This window comes from Saccostrea cucullata, unplaced genomic scaffold, assembly GCF_032062105.1.
Source record: "Saccostrea cucullata isolate Sc308-1 unplaced genomic scaffold, CSIRO_AGI_Scuc_v1 ctg566, whole genome shotgun sequence".
Lineage (NCBI taxonomy): Eukaryota > Metazoa > Mollusca > Bivalvia > Ostreida > Ostreidae > Saccostrea > Saccostrea cuccullata.
The window spans coordinates 59138-77817 of record NW_026930495.1 but is presented as its reverse complement, the minus strand read 5'-3'; the positions used below and the strand labels follow the sequence as shown (position 1 = coordinate 77817).

The 18680-nt window shown below is 33.3% G+C and overlaps 4 protein-coding genes across 4 annotated transcripts in view; 1 reads left to right on the top strand and 3 right to left on the bottom strand.

Annotated features, from left to right (window-relative positions):
- Positions 1-2570, bottom strand: LOC134228806 (uncharacterized). Its single transcript, XM_062710499.1, has 3 exons — positions 2480-2570; positions 484-648; positions 1-248 (listed from the first exon to the last, which is right to left on the bottom strand). The coding sequence occupies exons 1-3, from the start codon at positions 2568-2570 to the stop codon at positions 1-3; spliced, it is 504 nt and encodes a 167-aa protein (XP_062566483.1).
- A 2255-nt stretch (positions 2571-4825) lies between these two features.
- On the bottom strand, positions 4826-8314 carry LOC134228795 (uncharacterized). The gene is made up of 3 exons (XM_062710489.1): positions 8057-8314; positions 7243-7407; positions 4826-5286 (listed from the first exon to the last, which is right to left on the bottom strand). Exons 1-3 carry the CDS (start codon positions 8088-8090, stop codon positions 5039-5041), a joined length of 447 nt encoding a protein of 148 aa, XP_062566473.1. The 5' UTR covers positions 8091-8314; the 3' UTR covers positions 4826-5038.
- Positions 8315-11305: 2991 nt separating this feature from the next.
- LOC134228811 (hydroxyacylglutathione hydrolase, mitochondrial-like) lies at positions 11306-16167 on the top strand. Its single transcript, XM_062710505.1, is given in 10 exon segments — positions 11306-11384; positions 12030-12208; positions 12433-12497; positions 12630-12687; positions 12689-12754; positions 13597-13702; positions 14143-14246; positions 14631-14732; positions 15052-15131; positions 15599-16167. Coding segments are annotated over 10 exon segments (909 nt in total). The 5' UTR covers positions 11306-11326; the 3' UTR covers positions 15690-16167.
- A 398-nt stretch (positions 16168-16565) lies between these two features.
- LOC134228821 (ATP-binding cassette sub-family B member 6-like) overlaps positions 16566-18680 on the bottom strand; it is a gene marked incomplete at its 5' end in the record, with an annotated part of 60790 nt that continues 58675 nt past the window's right edge. The window contains one exon of the mRNA XM_062710527.1: positions 16566-18601. The remainder of the gene's footprint in view (positions 18602-18680) is intronic.

Below are 18680 nucleotides of genomic sequence, written 5' to 3'. Positions count from 1 at the left end.
TCAAACTATATCGTACGCGCAAAATATTGGTCTCGCCAAGTTCCCATTGTTGATTGCAATCTTGTGACCTTTGGGATAAAAACTAAGACGGTCGCCGTACTGTAGTTTACTGAGATCTGTGTTAGTTGTCCACTGCATGCTGTGTTCCATTGCCTTGCCGTCATCCAGTACCCAGTGAGTGCCGTTCCAGCGACCTTGGATGTATGCTTTGTTTGCATTCGACTTATTGTCATCGTCAAATAAAGAACCTGGAATGAAATTATAATTTTTAACTTTTTATGAAAAGGATATTGGATGTTTGATGTTTTGTCTGAGTGATTGTACATTTGTAGTAAGAATCTCATTTAACCGTTGACCCAATTTAACATTAAAAATGACTTTTTTCTTGCATGATTTTGATAAAACTTATTATAGGTTGACTTTACTAAAGGATAAAGGTTAACATTAGCCTTCACCATCATCAACATTATCACTAAACATTACACATTAGCGTTTCCAGAAGGTCCTCCTCTACATCTGACCTAATGTTGATGAGCTCGGAGTTTAGTTGTGAACATTCTTTATGGCCGTCAAACACACTGTAAATACCAGTAAAGTAGACACAAACTTTTATCGACCTGGCATCGCTGAATCCACTTTGACATCTACCTATTTCAGAAATCAATATATTTTTTTAACTAAATGCACATATTCATCATGTTCATAATACTTTATATTATTCATGTTCATGCAATTATGATAACTTCATTCTGGGTTTAAGATTAAAAGACTTCATTGTAATAATTTCAAAATTTTGTCACGAATTTAAAGATATCATCAATTTGTAAAAATAAGAAAAAACATCATTATGTAACTACAAAAGTGAAATATTTCCAAATGTAAAGTAGGCACGGTAACATCTTTTATGATATTTTTTTTCTTCAATAAAATATATTTTAAAATTGTTTCATTTGATAAAATGAAGGAACCATATCGATCTTTAACATTCTTAAATTCATATTTATCTTTTTGACATGAGGATACAGAAGGTATTTTATATACTAGTATATAGTTATGATACAAAAAATCCCTTAATCGATGTCCTTCAATTTAAATATTTGATAAAAGTTTGGAATATTTCTAACCTCCAGTCCGAATAAAGTAATTCCATCCCGGCACGCTTACAGCTTTTAATGTGCTGTAATGTATTGTTCTGAACAAGACGCATTCGTTTGTGTTAGATGCATGTTGTAAGGAGAGACAGGCCTTTGTAATTTCACACTGAACTGCACAATCTTCTAAACTACCAGAGGAAGATTCCAAAGTTAGTTCATTATCAAACTTATAATTTGAAAGATTGTCAATTCTCACAAATTGCAGTTGTTGGTCGCAAAGAATAAGTGTAACCAGAAAGAGAATTATGTTTCCCACGACGTGCACAGAGATTCTAAAGTCCATGTCTGATTCTGACCGCTACATGCCCTGTAGATTATAAATGGGGTATACAATTTCTGTGAAACAATATATGGCGTTTAGATAAATATATTTTTTGAAATCTTACACACGACCTTACTAACTTAAAGTAAACAAATGCATGTTAGTTTTCCCAGAAAGGCAATTAGCTTTTAAGCATTAAAATGTTATAACACTTAAACCGAGTAAAATGGACACTGGAACATTGCACTCGGTAAAAACATGGTGTATTTCAAAGTGACCATAAAATCATTACAAGTTCATTAACCCACTTGTGTGTATTTAAACAATAAAATGCTTTCTTTGTTTGTTATAACTGGAATTAACGGAAGCAGCTGTTGCAGAAAAAATACATAACCTGCATAAGCAGGTTAGGTAATTTTTTTCTGCAATAGCTGCGACCGTTAATTCCATTAATAACAAACAAAGAAAGACATTTTATTGTTTATATTTATATTTGTTTAAATAATCATTTAAAGTAGGATTAAAAAGATTTATTATTGTATTAATAATGCGAACGTTTTTATACGTTTCATTGATGGAACAGCCACTGATCAAGAAATCTGTACAGGCGACATGCCAATTGTAGTTCATGCAGTGATTAACGCAATGGGTTTTCTTAAGAAATAAAGCAGAAAATATTCAGCGGATGTAAATATATTCCTGTAAAAGCAGAATTCATTTTTTTTTAATTTGGATAGTGAAAAGATAAGGAAAGATGACTTACTAATCGACATTGAGACATAAACCTACTGACAATGTTTTATCCATTGGCAAGAATTACTTCCGTTCTCATGTCGACTTGGTATGTCCCAGGAAACTGTAATAAAAGGCACCACAAGGTCTGCCACATCTGTACTAAAAGGTGGATATTTACCGACAAAAATTAAAGACGATATAAAGGACAAACTTACTGTAAATTGTATGGCAAATGAGATGAATGAAGCATGGTGATAATAAACAGTATTCAAACTCAAAACCGTCGATGAAACAATACAAAATACTGAAATAGGAGTAGAGCAAATACGGGCCTCTAAAACGTCAGAGGTGGGATCAGATGCCATGGAAGAGTGATCGTCCCCTGTTGACTGGTCACACCACCGTGCGTTCTCTGCCATGATCGGGAAAAAACGGAAAAATCCGTCGTCAATTTAGTGTTAATAATGGACTAACAATAAGTATGAAAAACGTCAGTCATCATTTGACTCAATGATAAATTGTATTTGCTGACAAGGTCATTGTATCGAGCATAGAACTTACGAAATGATTACTTTAAACGAGACTCCTGGTATTCTTGTTTCATCAACTTGTTTGTCAATAATTTACCTCGTTTTAGAAATTGTTAATACGTGGAGCATGCTCTTGTGTATCGAATCAACTGAGAGATATAAACTTAGTATATGCAGGTGATATAACTTTATCATCGTTGGATTTTAAATCCAAGTATAGTCGAGAGAGAGAGAGAGAGAGAGTTACGTTTTCACTTATATATTTATAAAAAAAAAAATTCCTCATTTGTACTTTTTAATCTCCATTCCTTTAATCTCCATTCCTTTAATTTAACCTTCAGATATTTTTTCATAAGTAAAAGGTATAGATAATATATAAAAAACAGTTACCGATCTAAAAAAAAAATCCATAAATAATACAATATCTACAATGATGTTTTTTAAACATGTGCATCTGTCTTTTTCGAATGGACATTTCAAATTAAGGTGGGTCACCTAGTACGATTACTCTGATGACTATTTAAGAATTGGACAATTTTACACTTTTTAAATGTGCACTTTTGAGTGGAATATTGAAAAATAAATAATATGATTAAGCTACTCATACTTGAATATATAATTCTAACAAGAGGCCCATGGGCCACATCGCTCACCTGAGCACTTTGGTCGGCCATTGTGGCCCCGCCCTACCCCCGGGGGTCATGATTTGAACAAACTTGAATCTACACTACCTGAGGATGCTTCCATATAAATATGATCAATAATGGCCTTGCTATTCTTGAGAAGAAGATTTATAAAGAATTTTCCTATATTTCTATGTTAAACTTTGGTCGGCCATTTTACCCCCGGGGGTCATGATTTGAACAAATTTGAATCTACACTACCTGAAGATGTTTCCCCATAAGTTTCCTATATATTTCAATGTAAAACTTTGGTCGGCCATTGTGGCCCTGCCCTACCCCCAGGGGTCATGATTTGAACAAACTTGAATCTACACTACCTGGGGATGCTTCCATATAAATATGATCAATTATGGCTAGGCTATTCTTGAGAAGAAGATTTTTAAAGAATTTTCCTATATTTCTATGTTAAACTTTGGTCGGCCATTGTGGCCCCGCCCTACCCCCGGGGGTCATGATTTGAACAAATTTGAATCTACACTACCTGAAGATGTTTCCCCATAAGTTTCATCTTTCCTGGCACAGTGGTTCTTGAGAAGAAGATTTTTAAAACATACCACCAAATTTTCATTAATTCCCAATTATCTCCCCTTGAATGAGGGCGTGGCCCTTCATTTGAACAAACTTGAATCCCCTTCACCAAAGGATGCTTTGTGGCAAGTTTGGTTGAAACTGGCCCAGGGGTTCTTGAGAAGAAGTCGAAAATGTGAAAAGTTTACAGACAGACGGACAGACGGACAGATAGACGGACGGACAGCTAGACGGACGCCGGACAAAATGTGATCAGAAAAGCTCACTTGAGCCTTCGGCTCAGGTGAGCTAAAAAGCGGATATTGATGAAACATGAAATCATGATCTTATACCCCAAGTGTTTTAAAAGCAGAGTAAACAAATCTTTTTTGTATTCTATTTCAAGATAAAAGCCTTTAATGAAAGTTCTCTCTAAAATGATTGAAAAAAAATATGTGGGTGTTATTTAATGTTAAAAAACGCTTAGAGGTTTTTGTTTTGTGGGCCTGTATTGTTCAGTACTTCCATATTTTTAACTTCCGGACCATTTAGTGTTAAGAGATAAGTCTAGCTCGTAATTGCACTTGCCTTCATCTTTTTTCAATGTTTTAAGTATAGATTTTTCTTTAATATAAAATTCATTTTTTTTGTAGAAAGTGTCAAAAATAAGGTACAAATCAGGAGCAGGGCAAATAAGAACCTCTAAAACACCGGAGTCGGATCAGGTGCGATAGAGGAGTTAACATGCTTTGTCGACCGGTTACAACCGCCGTGTGTTTCTTTTCATGATGACCCGCAGACAATCTTAATAATGCTTAATTTTTATTGGACTAACAATTAGTATAAGAAAAGTCATCATTCGACTAAATGAGAGTTAAATTGGCATACTACATTACAATCAAGCAATCTTGTTTTAAATTTCAGTGATGTTTATTTTCCTCTCAAGCTTCCTTACCAAATTACACGTCATTAATAGAGCCTTTCTGAGTAAAATCTTTTTTCTCTTCGTCAAATCAATTTTTTTTACCATTATAAATCCACAATAGTCAATAGATCTAAGTTAATTAACATAGGAAACGTACTTTTTAAATCACAATCACTACAAAACAATATACTATTAATTAAATATAAAATGTAAACTCCTGCTTCGATGTTTTCAAAATAAAGTCATACAATGTCATACGCACAAAATATTGGTCTTGAAAGTACACCACTGCAAAATCCAATCTTGTCACGTGATGGAAAATATCGCAGGTTATCGTTATACATCACGTGACTGAGATCTGTTCTCGGTATCCATTGTATAGTGTATTCTAGTGGTTTACCATCATCTAGAACCCAGTCTGACCCATTCCAGTGTCCTTGGATGTAAGGTTTATTCTGAGGTGACTTCGAACTGCTTTCAAACAAAGAAACTGAAAAAATAATTGACATATTTCTTTAAAATATACATACAACTGTACATACAATATGAAGCAATATGAAATTTTCATCATGATTGAAAAGATCTTTTGCAGAATAAGTCAATCACATAGAAGGGTCATACACGACGAATGTAACTATTTGGGTCAATTTTAAATGTTTTTTCCCCGCATCGAAAAAAATTTAGATTTTTAAAGATTATATATGAAAATCACTGCATAAAGACATACACTCGCATGCCATGTAAATTGCAAGTTTTATACTTCTTATACTGACTATGGTATACTTGTTCAACATATATAGTAAAAAGAGGCAAAAAAAGTATAAGTTATATTTACAGTACTTTCTTTCGTTTGTAAGGAATTTATTGTACAGAGAGGCGTGGCAGTCGAAGCGTCTCTGTATAATAAATTCCTTATAAACGAAAGAAAGTGTCTGTAAATGCCTTGTGTCATGGTCATTTGCATAGCCACTCCCTCGACATCAAACTGCACGCGACATTACGTCACGGGCCTAGGTCCATCGTAGACGGGTCAAACAAATCAGAAAGTACGAAGGAGATGGCTGCATTGGAAAGTCAAGCGATGTTAAAAGAGTGTGCAATTGTATTTGATGGATTAATTTAAGCAGTATGAATATTTCAAAAAACCATAAGGTACTGGAAACCTGGATCCGTCCGCAAAATGATCCGCTTCATTACTGTTACTACGGATATGGTTGCATGTCCGGAGGAAATCCGAATGGAGTACGGTAGCCACAGGTGTCAAAATTATGGAATGCATTGTAAAAAAGTCCGAATGCATACTTGTATATTATACGAACATGTATCAGTGTGCATGTAACTCAGTTAAGGAACCCAGGAAACAGGTACTTAAGAAAAATATCGAACTGCGCGTGTTTTCAATATTGTCAGATTTAAATTATCTTGTTTTTATTGAATATACGTTTTTTTCTTGAAATTCTGTGTATTGTTTTTATTTTTTGTTTAAAGCAGTTAACTGATGAGTTTACATGTATTTCTCTTGAAAATGGTTTTCACGTAATTCAGGGATGGAGTCGATTACATTAAAAAGTAATTAATCAAATTACAATTACTTTGACTTTCTCTTCAATTAAATTACAGCTAGGGTTTATAAATCATGTAATTGCTTTATAATTACTTTACAAAAACTGTAATTAATTAATTACAGTCAAGTATAGTTACTTTTTTGTTCAATTACCCCATCCCTGTCACGTATGCATTTATAGAGTGAAGGGGGGGGGGTTAGATTCTGTGAGATTTCTCATGTTTCCTCTAGAAATTGTGTATAAGCTTACATAAATTGACAAAAAATATTCAAAAACCATCGAATTCTGTCGGAAGTTATTGTACGGCTAAGCTCCGCCCCCTTGAAGTTATAGTACGTTGGAATTCAGCCAAAGGTTTTCTATCTGATTTAAAGTATGGCCAATATCAAAAGAAAAAGTACCGCACCATGACACAATAATCGTTATTTTGCCTGTAAAGTTAATTTTAAAACGAAAGAAGGAGTGCGTTAAAATTATATCATATATGAATGTAAAACCTAGTGGACTTCTCAAAAATCATCGAAATAAAAATTACAAATGAAATTACAACCTGCTACTTTCTTATTTTTCACTTGTCTAACATTATGTTATTTTATTTTTTTAAACAACTAGGTAGTAACAAATTGCCTGAGACGGACGATTTTGTATCGTTATAAGCGTTATATTCGTTATATCCGTTAAGTTTTTAAAAATCGTAAATTAAACAAAATTTTTCATTAAAGTCGATGGGAATGAAACCAACTTCTTTGTAACCTTACATTCATTATAAGCGTGTTCGCTATAAACGTGTTTCACTGTATTTCCTTTTAAAATTCATTTTCCTTAACAATGAAGAATATGAATAAATATACACTGTACATGTATTCAAAAATCGGTCTTACACATCAGTCTTTCCAGCAGGTCCCTTTCCTCGTCTGAGCGGATAGCTATAATACTGGATTTCCTACTGGAACACTCTTTACGCCCCTTTAATAAGTTGTGATAACCGACAAATCTAAAGCAAATATCCACAGTCCTGGCATCACTAAATCCTTCTCGACATCTACCTTTCAAAAAATAAAGGGCAATTTCAATTTGCTTTCTTAACACTTTCACGTAGGTTTGCAACTATGCTTCTATGGGAAAGAAAATTTGGACAGATGCCAGAAGGTCTTTACCATTGTAAAATCCTTACTTTTTACATCGAAGCTTTTTGTCTTATAATTTATATATTAGTACCATGATGACGGAAACCATACTTATATAAAAAAAAATTATATAAAAAAATAAGTTTTTTCTCGGTTTAGCGTCCACCCAAAAAACCTAGCTTTGTCAAAAAAATAAAACACATATTTCATAGTAATAAGAATTAATTCAAAAGATATGATTTCATACACATATAAAAGAACGTTATTTTCTTCAGTAAAATCAAGGTATTAAATACTGAAATTATTCCAATATTGAAATATTATACTCCAGTACAAATATATATAGATATTGCCGGAAATCACAAAATTTGACCTTAATAATTAATTTTTGGACTCCTGATTCTGTTTGTTTTTTCTGACATGGGTGTCAAAAACCAGGGCGCACGCGGACGCTAAACATAGAAAAAACTTGGAATGGCCTTATATGACAAACCCGGCAATGTATTTTGATGGCAGAGAGATCTAATCTAAATGGACTTATCTTCTATGATTTTCAGAAACCTCCTACCTCCAGTCCTAACAAAGTAATTCCATCCAGCCATTTAAACAGCTTTCAAGCTACTGAAATGTACAGTTTTAAACAGCACACATTCATTTGTGCTGGAAATACTTTGTAAGGAGAGACAAGTGCTTGTACTTTCACATTGCACAGCACACTCTTCTAGATCGCCGGGCAAGGATTCGAGCGTAATGTTAATCATATCAAACTGAAGATTCGAAAGGTTATTCTTCCTCACAAAAAGAAGTTGCTGGTTGCATATTCCCAGGGTCACTGCGAGGAGGCTTTGGACTGTGAACACAGAAATACGAAGCAGCATATTGAACTCTTGAGCAAACGTATTTTATTTTCACATTGACTGCACTATAATTTTGTGTTCCATAAGTAAACTGCATCTGGTTTTATACCATACTAAAATTATCTGTTCATCAATAATTGCAGGCAGGATCCTGCAGCTCAATTCTATATATTTTTTTTTAATATGTAGTTTTATTCGCACTTTCTATACAAAGTTCGGATTAATTGATGCCAGTCTGGGTTTTATTAACCAGGCTTTTCCTATAATTGTTGTTATTCCTTTAAAGAATTATTCAGCAATCCAGAATATTAAAAATTATTTATTACGGGTGTGCAACAAGGTTTTCATTTTTATCCTGGCATGGTGACCAAAATGGACCTACAAAATCCTGGTTCCCAACACTCCTCTAACAGTTTAGAAAGAAAGCCTTTTTTCAAGTTAACTGGTGGTGCCCTGAAAATGTTGTGTAAATAAATGTGCTTTTGTTTTTCTCCAAAATCCATACGCTGGGTTGTAATTGGGTGTCAATAAATGACTTTTTTTTCTACAGAAACATTATTACAAGACCTCCTCTGGCATTTAAGACAGGAGCCAAATCATCTAATGGAGGTTAGCTTTTATGGGTGATCACATTTTTTCATGTAAATACATGTATATAGGAAAATCTCTGCTAATGAAGAAGAGCCAGTTACTCAGGTGAGTATTGTGGCCCATGGGCCTCGCTTTATTTTATCCAGACTGATTTTCAATGTCATTGAGAAAAAAGAACAAAAAACTGAAATTTAAAAAAAAAAAAGATCAAAATGGTGAAAAGATATTCATATATACCTATCTTTAAAATTCTTTGTGGGGATATTGGATTTACAAAGACAATTAACTGCATAATGATGTCGGGAAGGAAACAAATGGCAGGAAAACACTATTAGTAAAAACTCATGAATTTTTCGAAACCCTGCGTACGGCAAAAAAAGCAGATTATCCAGAAAAAGGGTCAACACCATCACGGGGTCACACATCAAATTTTCCACCATTGTGAAACAGAGTCAGTAGCGGGTAAAACCCCCTCAGTTGGCCAGACAAACTCGGATTCGACATACTCCTAATGAGATTTGGAGAAGGTTATTCCATTCCTGTTGCAGTGAAGTGATGCAGCAAGTTCTTGGACACTGGCATTATGTTGAACATTGATGTTGGCGTGCCGGTGTCCAAACATCCAGGGCATGCATCCCAGGCATGCTCGATGAGGAGTGATCCGGGCTGAGTGCGCGCCATGTTAATAAATATGGTGATATTCTGTTGTTGGAGATAATCTTCATTCTGTAACAATCCTGGCCTTATGATATCTGGCATTGTCATCTTGAAAAATGAAACGCTGGCCATCATGGCATATATCGACACGCAAACGGCACAGCATGGGGCGCAAAGATGTTCCGATAGTACTACCCTGTGACATGTCCAGCAACGGTATGCAAGTCTGTTATGCTGGCAAGTCTTTTTCAACAGTCAATTTTAACAGTTCCTGAACCGACAGTCCGAGAAAGCATTCGAACTGTTGGACTTTATTATATATAGGGACTTTTTAGTAGAGGTACCGGGTATATAGGCATTGAAAATTGGAATTTACCTTTTTTTGTTGTTTAGCCCCCCCCCCCCCCCACTTTCGATTAGCCCCCCCTCCCTCCTTTCAGTTTGCTTCCGACTCCCATGTAGCAAGTCCACAGAGAACCTCGACTCATCTAAGGACATTACGTGGTTCAATCGGCGATTACTAGCATCCCAACATTGATGGTGAAGACACCATCAGAGTTGGGTCCTGATGTGACGATATATATCTCCCTAAACAGGGAATGACACGATGCAGTCGATACCTGATGGTATAGCCACTTACTACCAAGCCAGTATCCCTTTGATGTTAAGATCTAATTTGCTGTTAACAGACGATTGAATATGCAGGTGATGAGGTTATACATTGCTACATAACGGTAAGAGAAGGTGGCGATAGAAAAATTGAATTAAAATGTCACCACATTCAGAATTATACTCCAGTATCACAATTAAAATTTTGTTGCAAGGTCACCATGAACGTGTTTTTCGAGCAAAATATTCGAATAAGAAACAGATTGCTACACAGTAAAAGTATATAAAGAGGTCTACTTGTCAATCAGAAACTTTTTAGTATCAGCATACTATTATATAACATCTTGTCATTTTTATACCTTAAAAATGTGTCCTATATAATTCTATACCAAAAAAGTTTAACAATTCTAATGTTTTTGAGCGGGCATAGACAATCGTTGTTTGACCGCATAGTGAGATGTTGGATCTGTCGATGAGATGTTGGACCTCTTACGTCACAGAATGGGCGGAGTCAGCTATATCAGTGGAGTTCGACTGAACTGTTGTGCAGGTAAATGGAATTAAGTAAAAGGTACATTTGTATAACAACCAAACTGTTTGGCAGACCCAGAAAAAATTAAACTTACATGAAAAATAAGTGGTCTATGGGAGTGCATGTTCCAAATTCTTTAAGTACCAATTTTTTGACTCAAAAACTACATTACCCTTAACCTCATTTGACAATGCTGCAACCAAAAGTGGGGGCCATGCAAACGGCTTTCAATGAACATTTTCTTTAAAAAGAAATTTTGTCTGGAGAGAACCCCCCTCCCCGATACTACGTAGGGGTCTATATATGGCAAGTATATTTAAATAGATAAATATATAGAATACAATAGAAAACAAAGCTACTTAGCTATATGCTTATATGTACCCTAAATAAATGCCCTCCCTCCCCTCCCACCACCAAATTGTCTTCCTACGGGCCTGGCAAAAGTTGTAAAAAAAATCAAGAAGAGCATTTGGTGCAAATTTTATCGCTCATATCATGCACTTCTAAACTTCCAATAATTATGAAAACTAACATATTTTAAGTACGTTGCTAGTTCTTCGCGAATAAACTATGTTTGACTTACTTTTCATAAATGTTTGCGCGAATTTCCTCTAACTTCGCATTTATTGCGAAGGCTACATTTTCTCGAGGTAATTTAGCTGTCATGCACTTAAATTGATTTAATCTTGCAAAAATTAACTTCTGATAATGATTTCTATAAGTAAATTTATAATTCAGAGGTTAATTAGGCGTAAATTAACGTTGAAGGGACAGATAATCTCGGTTGAGTTTCGGCTTGGCTTTTTGGACTGCTACGCTGAGATTCGGCTTGGCTGGATATTAATTTGGACTGAAATCTTTACCAATGAAGGGGTTAGTCTGAGCTGAATACTAACCGAGAATTATAAGGGACATACTGATTTCTTCTGCGTATTCTACCGATATACACAACTCATCAACAGATCAATATTAGCAGATAGATAACTATTAACAGAATTTTTCATTAAGCATGATCAGCAATCCTCCCGTCTTTATATAGGCTAGAAAGGTGTATTTGTTACCATTTAGATATTACAACTTACTTAATAAGAGTTAAATCTGACACATTGAATAGATTTTTGTGTAAATATTTTCACTATGGGTTATATAATCTAGTAAAAAGACTTTGTTCTGAATTCTGAACTTTCCTTTTAAAGAATACAAATGATCAAGGTAAAACAGTAAAAATAAGTGAATTTAAAACTCGAATTAAATTTTAAACACAATACATTTAATTATTTACTGTTTGCTAACAGCTGGTTCAGTGGCATTATTGACTTCAACATCAAAGCAGTTTCATTCCAAACCAATCACTGTGTCCCAGCCAGACATGAAGATCAGGCTAGTCCCTGCGTTGGAGGATAATTATATGTACCTCCTGGTGGATGAAGAGACACGACAGTGTGCTGCAGTAGACCCGGTGGAACCAGAGAAGGTTGTTGTTTATTGGGGGGGGGGGGCACAGAGGGACCTTTGTTTGTCTGTCCACCTGTAATCTGCTGGATGACTATTGCATGCTACAAACAAGTGGTGGTAAATAACTGTTGAAAAAAGCACATTTTTATGCAAAGGAACATTTACGCAAAGATAAAATAGAGTATGCATTTACCATCTTTACTTGAAGATATTGTTCAAAATCCATTTAATTTACTTTTACAGATAATAGAAGCTGTTAAAGAAGAGAAGTGTACCCTAACAACAATTCTAACAACGCATCATCACTGGTAACTGCATAAACAAATCAGAGCACAAATTTTAAAACAATATCACTCCAATATGTATTAAATATATTGTAATTTTTTTAAGTAATGTGTAGCTTTGCAGTATTTGAAAATGGAAAAATGGAATTTTTTCAGGGATCATGCCAATGGAAATGATAAATTAGTGAAACTAGTTCCCGGACCAAAAGATCACCGTCTGTGGAGGTGATGAGAGAGTGCCGGCTCTAAATAAAAAAGTGGGGCACGGAGACCAGTTTAAGGTAAAGTTCTTAATTGTTCATGCACATGAAAGAAAATGACTACTATCTATGGGGTGCCATTTTGGTATTTACAGCCAAAAAGTGATATCACCTACTCAAATTATTTATGAAATAACAACAGCTCCCAAGACTATAGGTCCGTAAATCTTATTTACTTTCACTTTCGTTTTATAACTCATCATTCTAGGAGACAATAGATTACATTTAATCAACCCCAATAGAAATTTTAGTTTGTTTTGCTCACAAATTAATTTATTTCACTTATCTATCATGTAAACTTTAAGAAAAATTGGAAAAACGCATGAAAACTGGGTAGTCCGAATTTTCTTGATTCCAGTGGTAATCTGTATATTATAGGGAGCATTCATTATTTAATGTTATAAGAAATTTAAATAGGTGATATCACCAACTCAAATTGATTAGGTGATATCACCTATTCAAATAGGTGATATATCACTTATTCGAATAGGTGATATCACCTTTTCAGCATGAATAGGTGATATCACTTATTCGAATAGTGATATCACCTATTCATTTCCAATAGGTGACATCACCAATTCGAATAGGTGATATCACATTTTGCCAGTAAATACCATAACGGCACCTCATACTTCTATCTATAAAAACTTTGTAAACAAAATCATGATTTGTAGATGTTTATCTTATACATAGGGCCCTTTAATTACTCAATCATACCCATTATCTTAAAGAATGTAACTTAAAGGTAATGTAGAAAGACAAAAAATCGGTCATGAAATGTATTAGAGATGACTAATTTTAAATACTATTCATTTTAAGGACCATCAGAGTAATTGTACATGTAAGATAATATTTTTCTCTAGGTAGGAAATCTGGATGTGAAGTGTTTGTTTACTCCCTGTCACACAACAGGTCATATCTGTTACTTTGTTACCAGCCCCACAGGAGAGCAGCCAGTAGTGTTTACAGGTAAGATTCACAAAAAAAATGTTTACAGATATAAAGTTCACAGAGGGACATCAGTGTTTACAGGTAAGGTTCACAGAAACATCAATGTTTACAAGTAAGGTTCACAGAAAAATTGATGTTTACAAGTAAGGTTCACAGAGACATCAATGTTTATAAGGTTCACAGAGATATCAATGTTTACAGGTAAGGTTCACAGAGATATCAATATTTACAGGTAAGGTTCACAGAGACATTAATGTTTACAGGTAAGGTTTACAGAGATATCAATGTTTCTAGGTAAGGTATGCAAAAACATCAATGCTACAGACACCTTATTTTAATGTACAGTTTTTTGTTTCAGAGGTCACCTTTGTTTTAGTATACATGAATATAAATATATCTTTTATCTTTTACTTGTTTTAGAAGAAACCTTGTTGTAGTTTGTATTTTCTGTGTTTAAGGGGACACCTTATTTGTGGGAGGTTGTGGAAAGTTTTTTGAGGGAACGGCAGACATGATGTATTCAGCCCTGGTCACAATTTTATCCAAGCTGCCTGGAAATACAGTTTAGTATTAAATTGTAAACGTATATGTATGAACATAAAGTTATTAGAATGTTATTTCACTATTTTAATATGAAGTTCATATGAGATTGAAAATGAAATATTAAACTCAACATTTACATATAATACATGTACATACATTTATTTTTCACATTGTCCAGAATTACTTTTGTCATAAGTGTATAGTGGGGCTTTAAAGGGAACGCTTCTCAGTTCATGGTGGCATTTTATCATTTGATGAAAACTGAACTTTTTCTATGAGCATAGATATAAATATTGGTAATGAGTAATTGAAAGGTATTTTGGAATATGATAAACTTGTTAATTAACACCAAAATTTTCAAACCGTCTTACAACTTGTCATATTTTTTTTGCTCTCAATATAGCGTGTGTTTTGTGGACATGAGTACACAGTGAACAATCTAAAATATGCCCTCCATGTGGAACCAGAGAATCAAACTATAAAGGAGAAATTTGCCTGGGCCAAGGTAAATGTTACTATGACACACATCTGTATTCCTCATGTGTTGCCTTATATTTTTCATTGTTAAGTTTGTTCTACGAATCAATTAATTATTTCTTTAATGTACCATTTGATACAAAATTTCAATGAATGAAAGTTGATCATATAAATTGAAAATACATCCAACTTATGCCAACATACCATTTGCTAAAACGATGCATATGTTTGACTTTTCTTTATTACAGGTATCAGGGCACTACCCTCACATCAACACAAGGGATTCTATATATGTAGTATATGTGTCTGACTTTTATGACTAAATTTTACAAGTTATGTCTTTGCAGGACCAGAGAGCTAAGAATTGTCCAACAATCCCATCAACAATTGAAGAAGAACTCAAATTCAACCCATTTATGAGAGTTGAGTAAGTAGGAAACTTGTTACACATTTAATTATATGACTGTGTTATTTGCAGCTTAAAGGTGCATTGTCCCCTCTGATGTGGGCGATAACTCATTGACAAGTTAAAAAGGTGATTTTTGTGGAAATCTGCAATCCAAAGTATGCTGATATTGTATGCATTTCAGTTGTAATCAAGGTTTTTTTTTATAAATTAATTGCTGAGGAAAGAAATTCAACCTAATATTTAGAATTAAATCGATTTCTCCTGCAAAAATCTTTGATAGTTCAGCAAATTCTGGATGTAGAAAAATGCTCTTGAACAAATTCAAAAAATACCTTTTGTAATATTTTATATTTATGCAAATTGTCATATTTCTTTAAAGTAAAAATTTGATAAATATAATGTGATTGTAAATTTTATTGCAGGATAAATAAAACTGATACACTTAATTCACGTAAATGGAATCAATACTATTGCTCATTTTTCAGAGATGCTCATGTGCAGAAACACTGTGGGAAGAGTGACCCTGTATCGACCATGGGATTCTTACGAGATGAGAAGAACAACTTCCGAGGCTAGATAAAAACCTTTTTATGTTTGAGGAGATGATAAGAAATTAGAATGCAGAATTAGGTATAGAGACTCTTTTGGGATGATTGAAGATGAAGAATCCAGGAAGGGAAACATGATGCAATATATTCAGGATTTAATGAAGAAATTGACTTTAATTTCTCCACATGCATAAATATACATTTGCTCAAATTATTTCAAAAGGGGAAAAAATAAAATATGTGATCTTTGTTACATTAATACATGTAAGAAGAGTGCAAGATGACTTCACTATTAACAAATGTTTGTTAGCAGATCGAGTTTGGGTCACTTATCTTTATCATATATGCATATATATCAACTGTGTTTACTTCTTACAATATCAGTGCTTGACTGTTAATCACCACTTAAATAATTGAAAAATAAAGAGGTGCATGGAGAGAATTAACAAACAAATCTTGCTATACAGTTAAGAAATCTTTATTGCAAAATAAATTAATAACAAAGATTTACTACTGGTAAATTTAATACATATAACAGATTAGATATATTCAATGTGTACATGAATGTGGACATACAGTCATGTAAATAAAATGTAACTTATTGTAAAGCTTAAATACATAATTATGCTACACTTCTGGTTTGGTAATAATATTTTTAGTTATCATTTCTGATCAAATTTTTTATTCCATTGGAAATTAGTAAATAAGTGAATGAATAGTTACATCTTAAGGCCATGCAAAGTTAATTCCTTGGTGCTCAGGCCTTTCATTTTCCAAGAAATATGATGAGAGAGGCATCTTTTAAAAAAACTTTTTCATTGCCTCCATAACATGATGAGGCAGCTTTTTACATTGTACAAAACCTCAATAAATAATAATAATAATAATAATCACCTCAATTAGATTTTTTGTTTTTATTTCACTAATAGCAATAAGAAGGGTCAATGAGACACCCTTGGAAGAGATGAGGGAGGGCCTGAGAACCAAGAAATTAGTTTTTTTATGGCCCTATAGAAATATTTTATTACATAAGCACCAAGTAATATAGCTCATTGACACCTTTTCAGAAAAGTGAGACAAAGTTTAGTGATACAGTTTCTTAAAAGATATTGTGATTTTTACACAAATTTTTACACAAACAAAAAGACTGTAAATAATTTTAAGAAGAAGCCAAAACAGGTAAATTTAAAATAAAATTAAAAATTACAGTAAAATGTATATCCCTTTTGCTTTTATTGGTAAACTTTCATTAATTAAAGGCTTAAAATATATGCATGCACCTTGATGCATGTGGGCAAATTTACAATATGGGGTGAGAAGATATTCTTTTTTAAATCATCTGTGCTAGCCTGAGTAAACTTACAAAGGGAGCAAAACCTCACATATATGCAAGTGTGATGGGGAAAAAGTGAGCAAAAATACCCAAACTCTGTATAATACTTATACATGTACTACAGTAAATAAAACTTTAAACAACCTATCACAGACAACTATTATGAATTTTGTAGTTTATTTTAAAAAAATATGTTGATAACAAGGTGAAGTGTGAAAGAAAATGCCATAGTTTAAATAATTAAAAATTTTCTACATGAATTTAAAGCACTAATATTTAATTGTAGAGTTTTAAGTTGACAGATCTCTCTGATCATTCAAGGTTTACAATATCATACATGTATGGCACATTTTAAAATGCTAGTATAATATCTACGTTTCTGACCGTTTTCTCCCTGACAACTCTTTGAAAATTCAGTGCTAATATCTATTTCACAACTGGATATGGATTTCATCAATCTAAAGATTTAATGTCTACTGTGCACATCAATATCCCGGACGATCGTGTTAGTATTACAGCTGGGACTATAGAAATATAAATATAGAATACCTTGTGTATTTCAATCCCATTCAACAGCACTTTTATTGCTATTCTTTACATTTTTTATAGCACACATATTATAAATGTAAACACTGTAATGTACTTTTTCAACACAGTAATAATTCTATGGAATCACTGTTTAATGCAAGGTTAGAAAATTATGGCTTCAAGGTACATAGAGTAAATTATATTTCCAAAGAAAAATTGTGACTATGTACATAGTGTTAATTTATCCAATATATGATAGGGAAAAAAGTACATCATCCCTGTGTCATTTGCTGGGTACATCCAGGAACTTGTTTTAAATGCTAGCATATTGCCCAACAAACTACACACTGATCTCTAATCTTCACAATACATGTATATGTATTATTTACACTACTAACAAGTAACTAAAGGAGAACTCAGCATCCCTGGGACATGAAAATCTACAGATAAATAGCTAATATTTAAAATTTAAGATAAGAAATGCATCAGTTTTCTATCATGTGTTATGTGACAGTGGACATAATGGAATCCCAATAATTAGAACTATAATAGTGGTGAAGAGATAAATGTATGGCATCAGAAATCATCACAGACTACCACTTTTAATATTAATAAACCTCTTTTTACAATAGGCTTAGAGACAGACACTTTAATTAAATTGAAATTTTTACCCTAATATCTAAATGAAACTTGAAATGTTATTTATTATGCATACTTCACCAAAACTATAATTAAGCACATTTTATAGCTTTCCGGGTCCCGATCTTTCTACTCTTTTGAGGTTTAAATGAGACAACACATTAAGGAGTAAATGAAATAGTTCAAAGCCAAAGATTATGTGAGAAGTTGTGCAGATATATAAACAAGATTTAAATGGTAAAGCTATATATATGGCTTACAAAACATGCAAATTTGAATAGAGGTATAAACATGTACATGTAATTCAGTATCCCTAAAATCAGATCCTTTGTATGATTAAAAAAATGGCAAAAAATGAGCTTTGAATAAGACAAGTGATTATCACAAAATATTTCATAAACAAATAGTGCCATAAACAAGATACAAGTATTACCAAACACCTGGTATAGAATTGAAATATTCCTTCTAACATGAAGTAACATTTTTTCAGTTAAAATCTGACCCTGAAAGACAGAATAA

Coding starts and splice junctions, on each gene's coding strand:
- LOC134228806 (XM_062710499.1), bottom strand. CDS start 2,570: ATGGCAGAGAACGCACGGTGGTGTGACCAGTCAACAGGGGACGATCAC. Junction 649..2,479: donor CTCTGACGTTTTAGAGGCCC/GTATTTGCTCTA, acceptor TTTCTGAAATAG/GTAGATGTCAAAGTGGATTC. Junction 249..483: donor CCTTCTGGAAACGCTAATGT/GTAATGTTTAGT, acceptor ATTTCATTCCAG/GTTCTTTATTTGACGATGAC.
- LOC134228795 (XM_062710489.1), bottom strand. CDS start 8,090: ATGGCTGGATGGAATTACTTTGTTAGGACTGGAG. Junction 7,408..8,056: donor TTACTTTGTTAGGACTGGAG/GTAGGAGGTTTC, acceptor ATTTTTTGAAAG/GTAGATGTCGAGAAGGATTT. Junction 5,287..7,242: donor CCTGCTGGAAAGACTGATGT/GTAAGACCGATT, acceptor TTATTTTTTCAG/TTTCTTTGTTTGAAAGCAGT.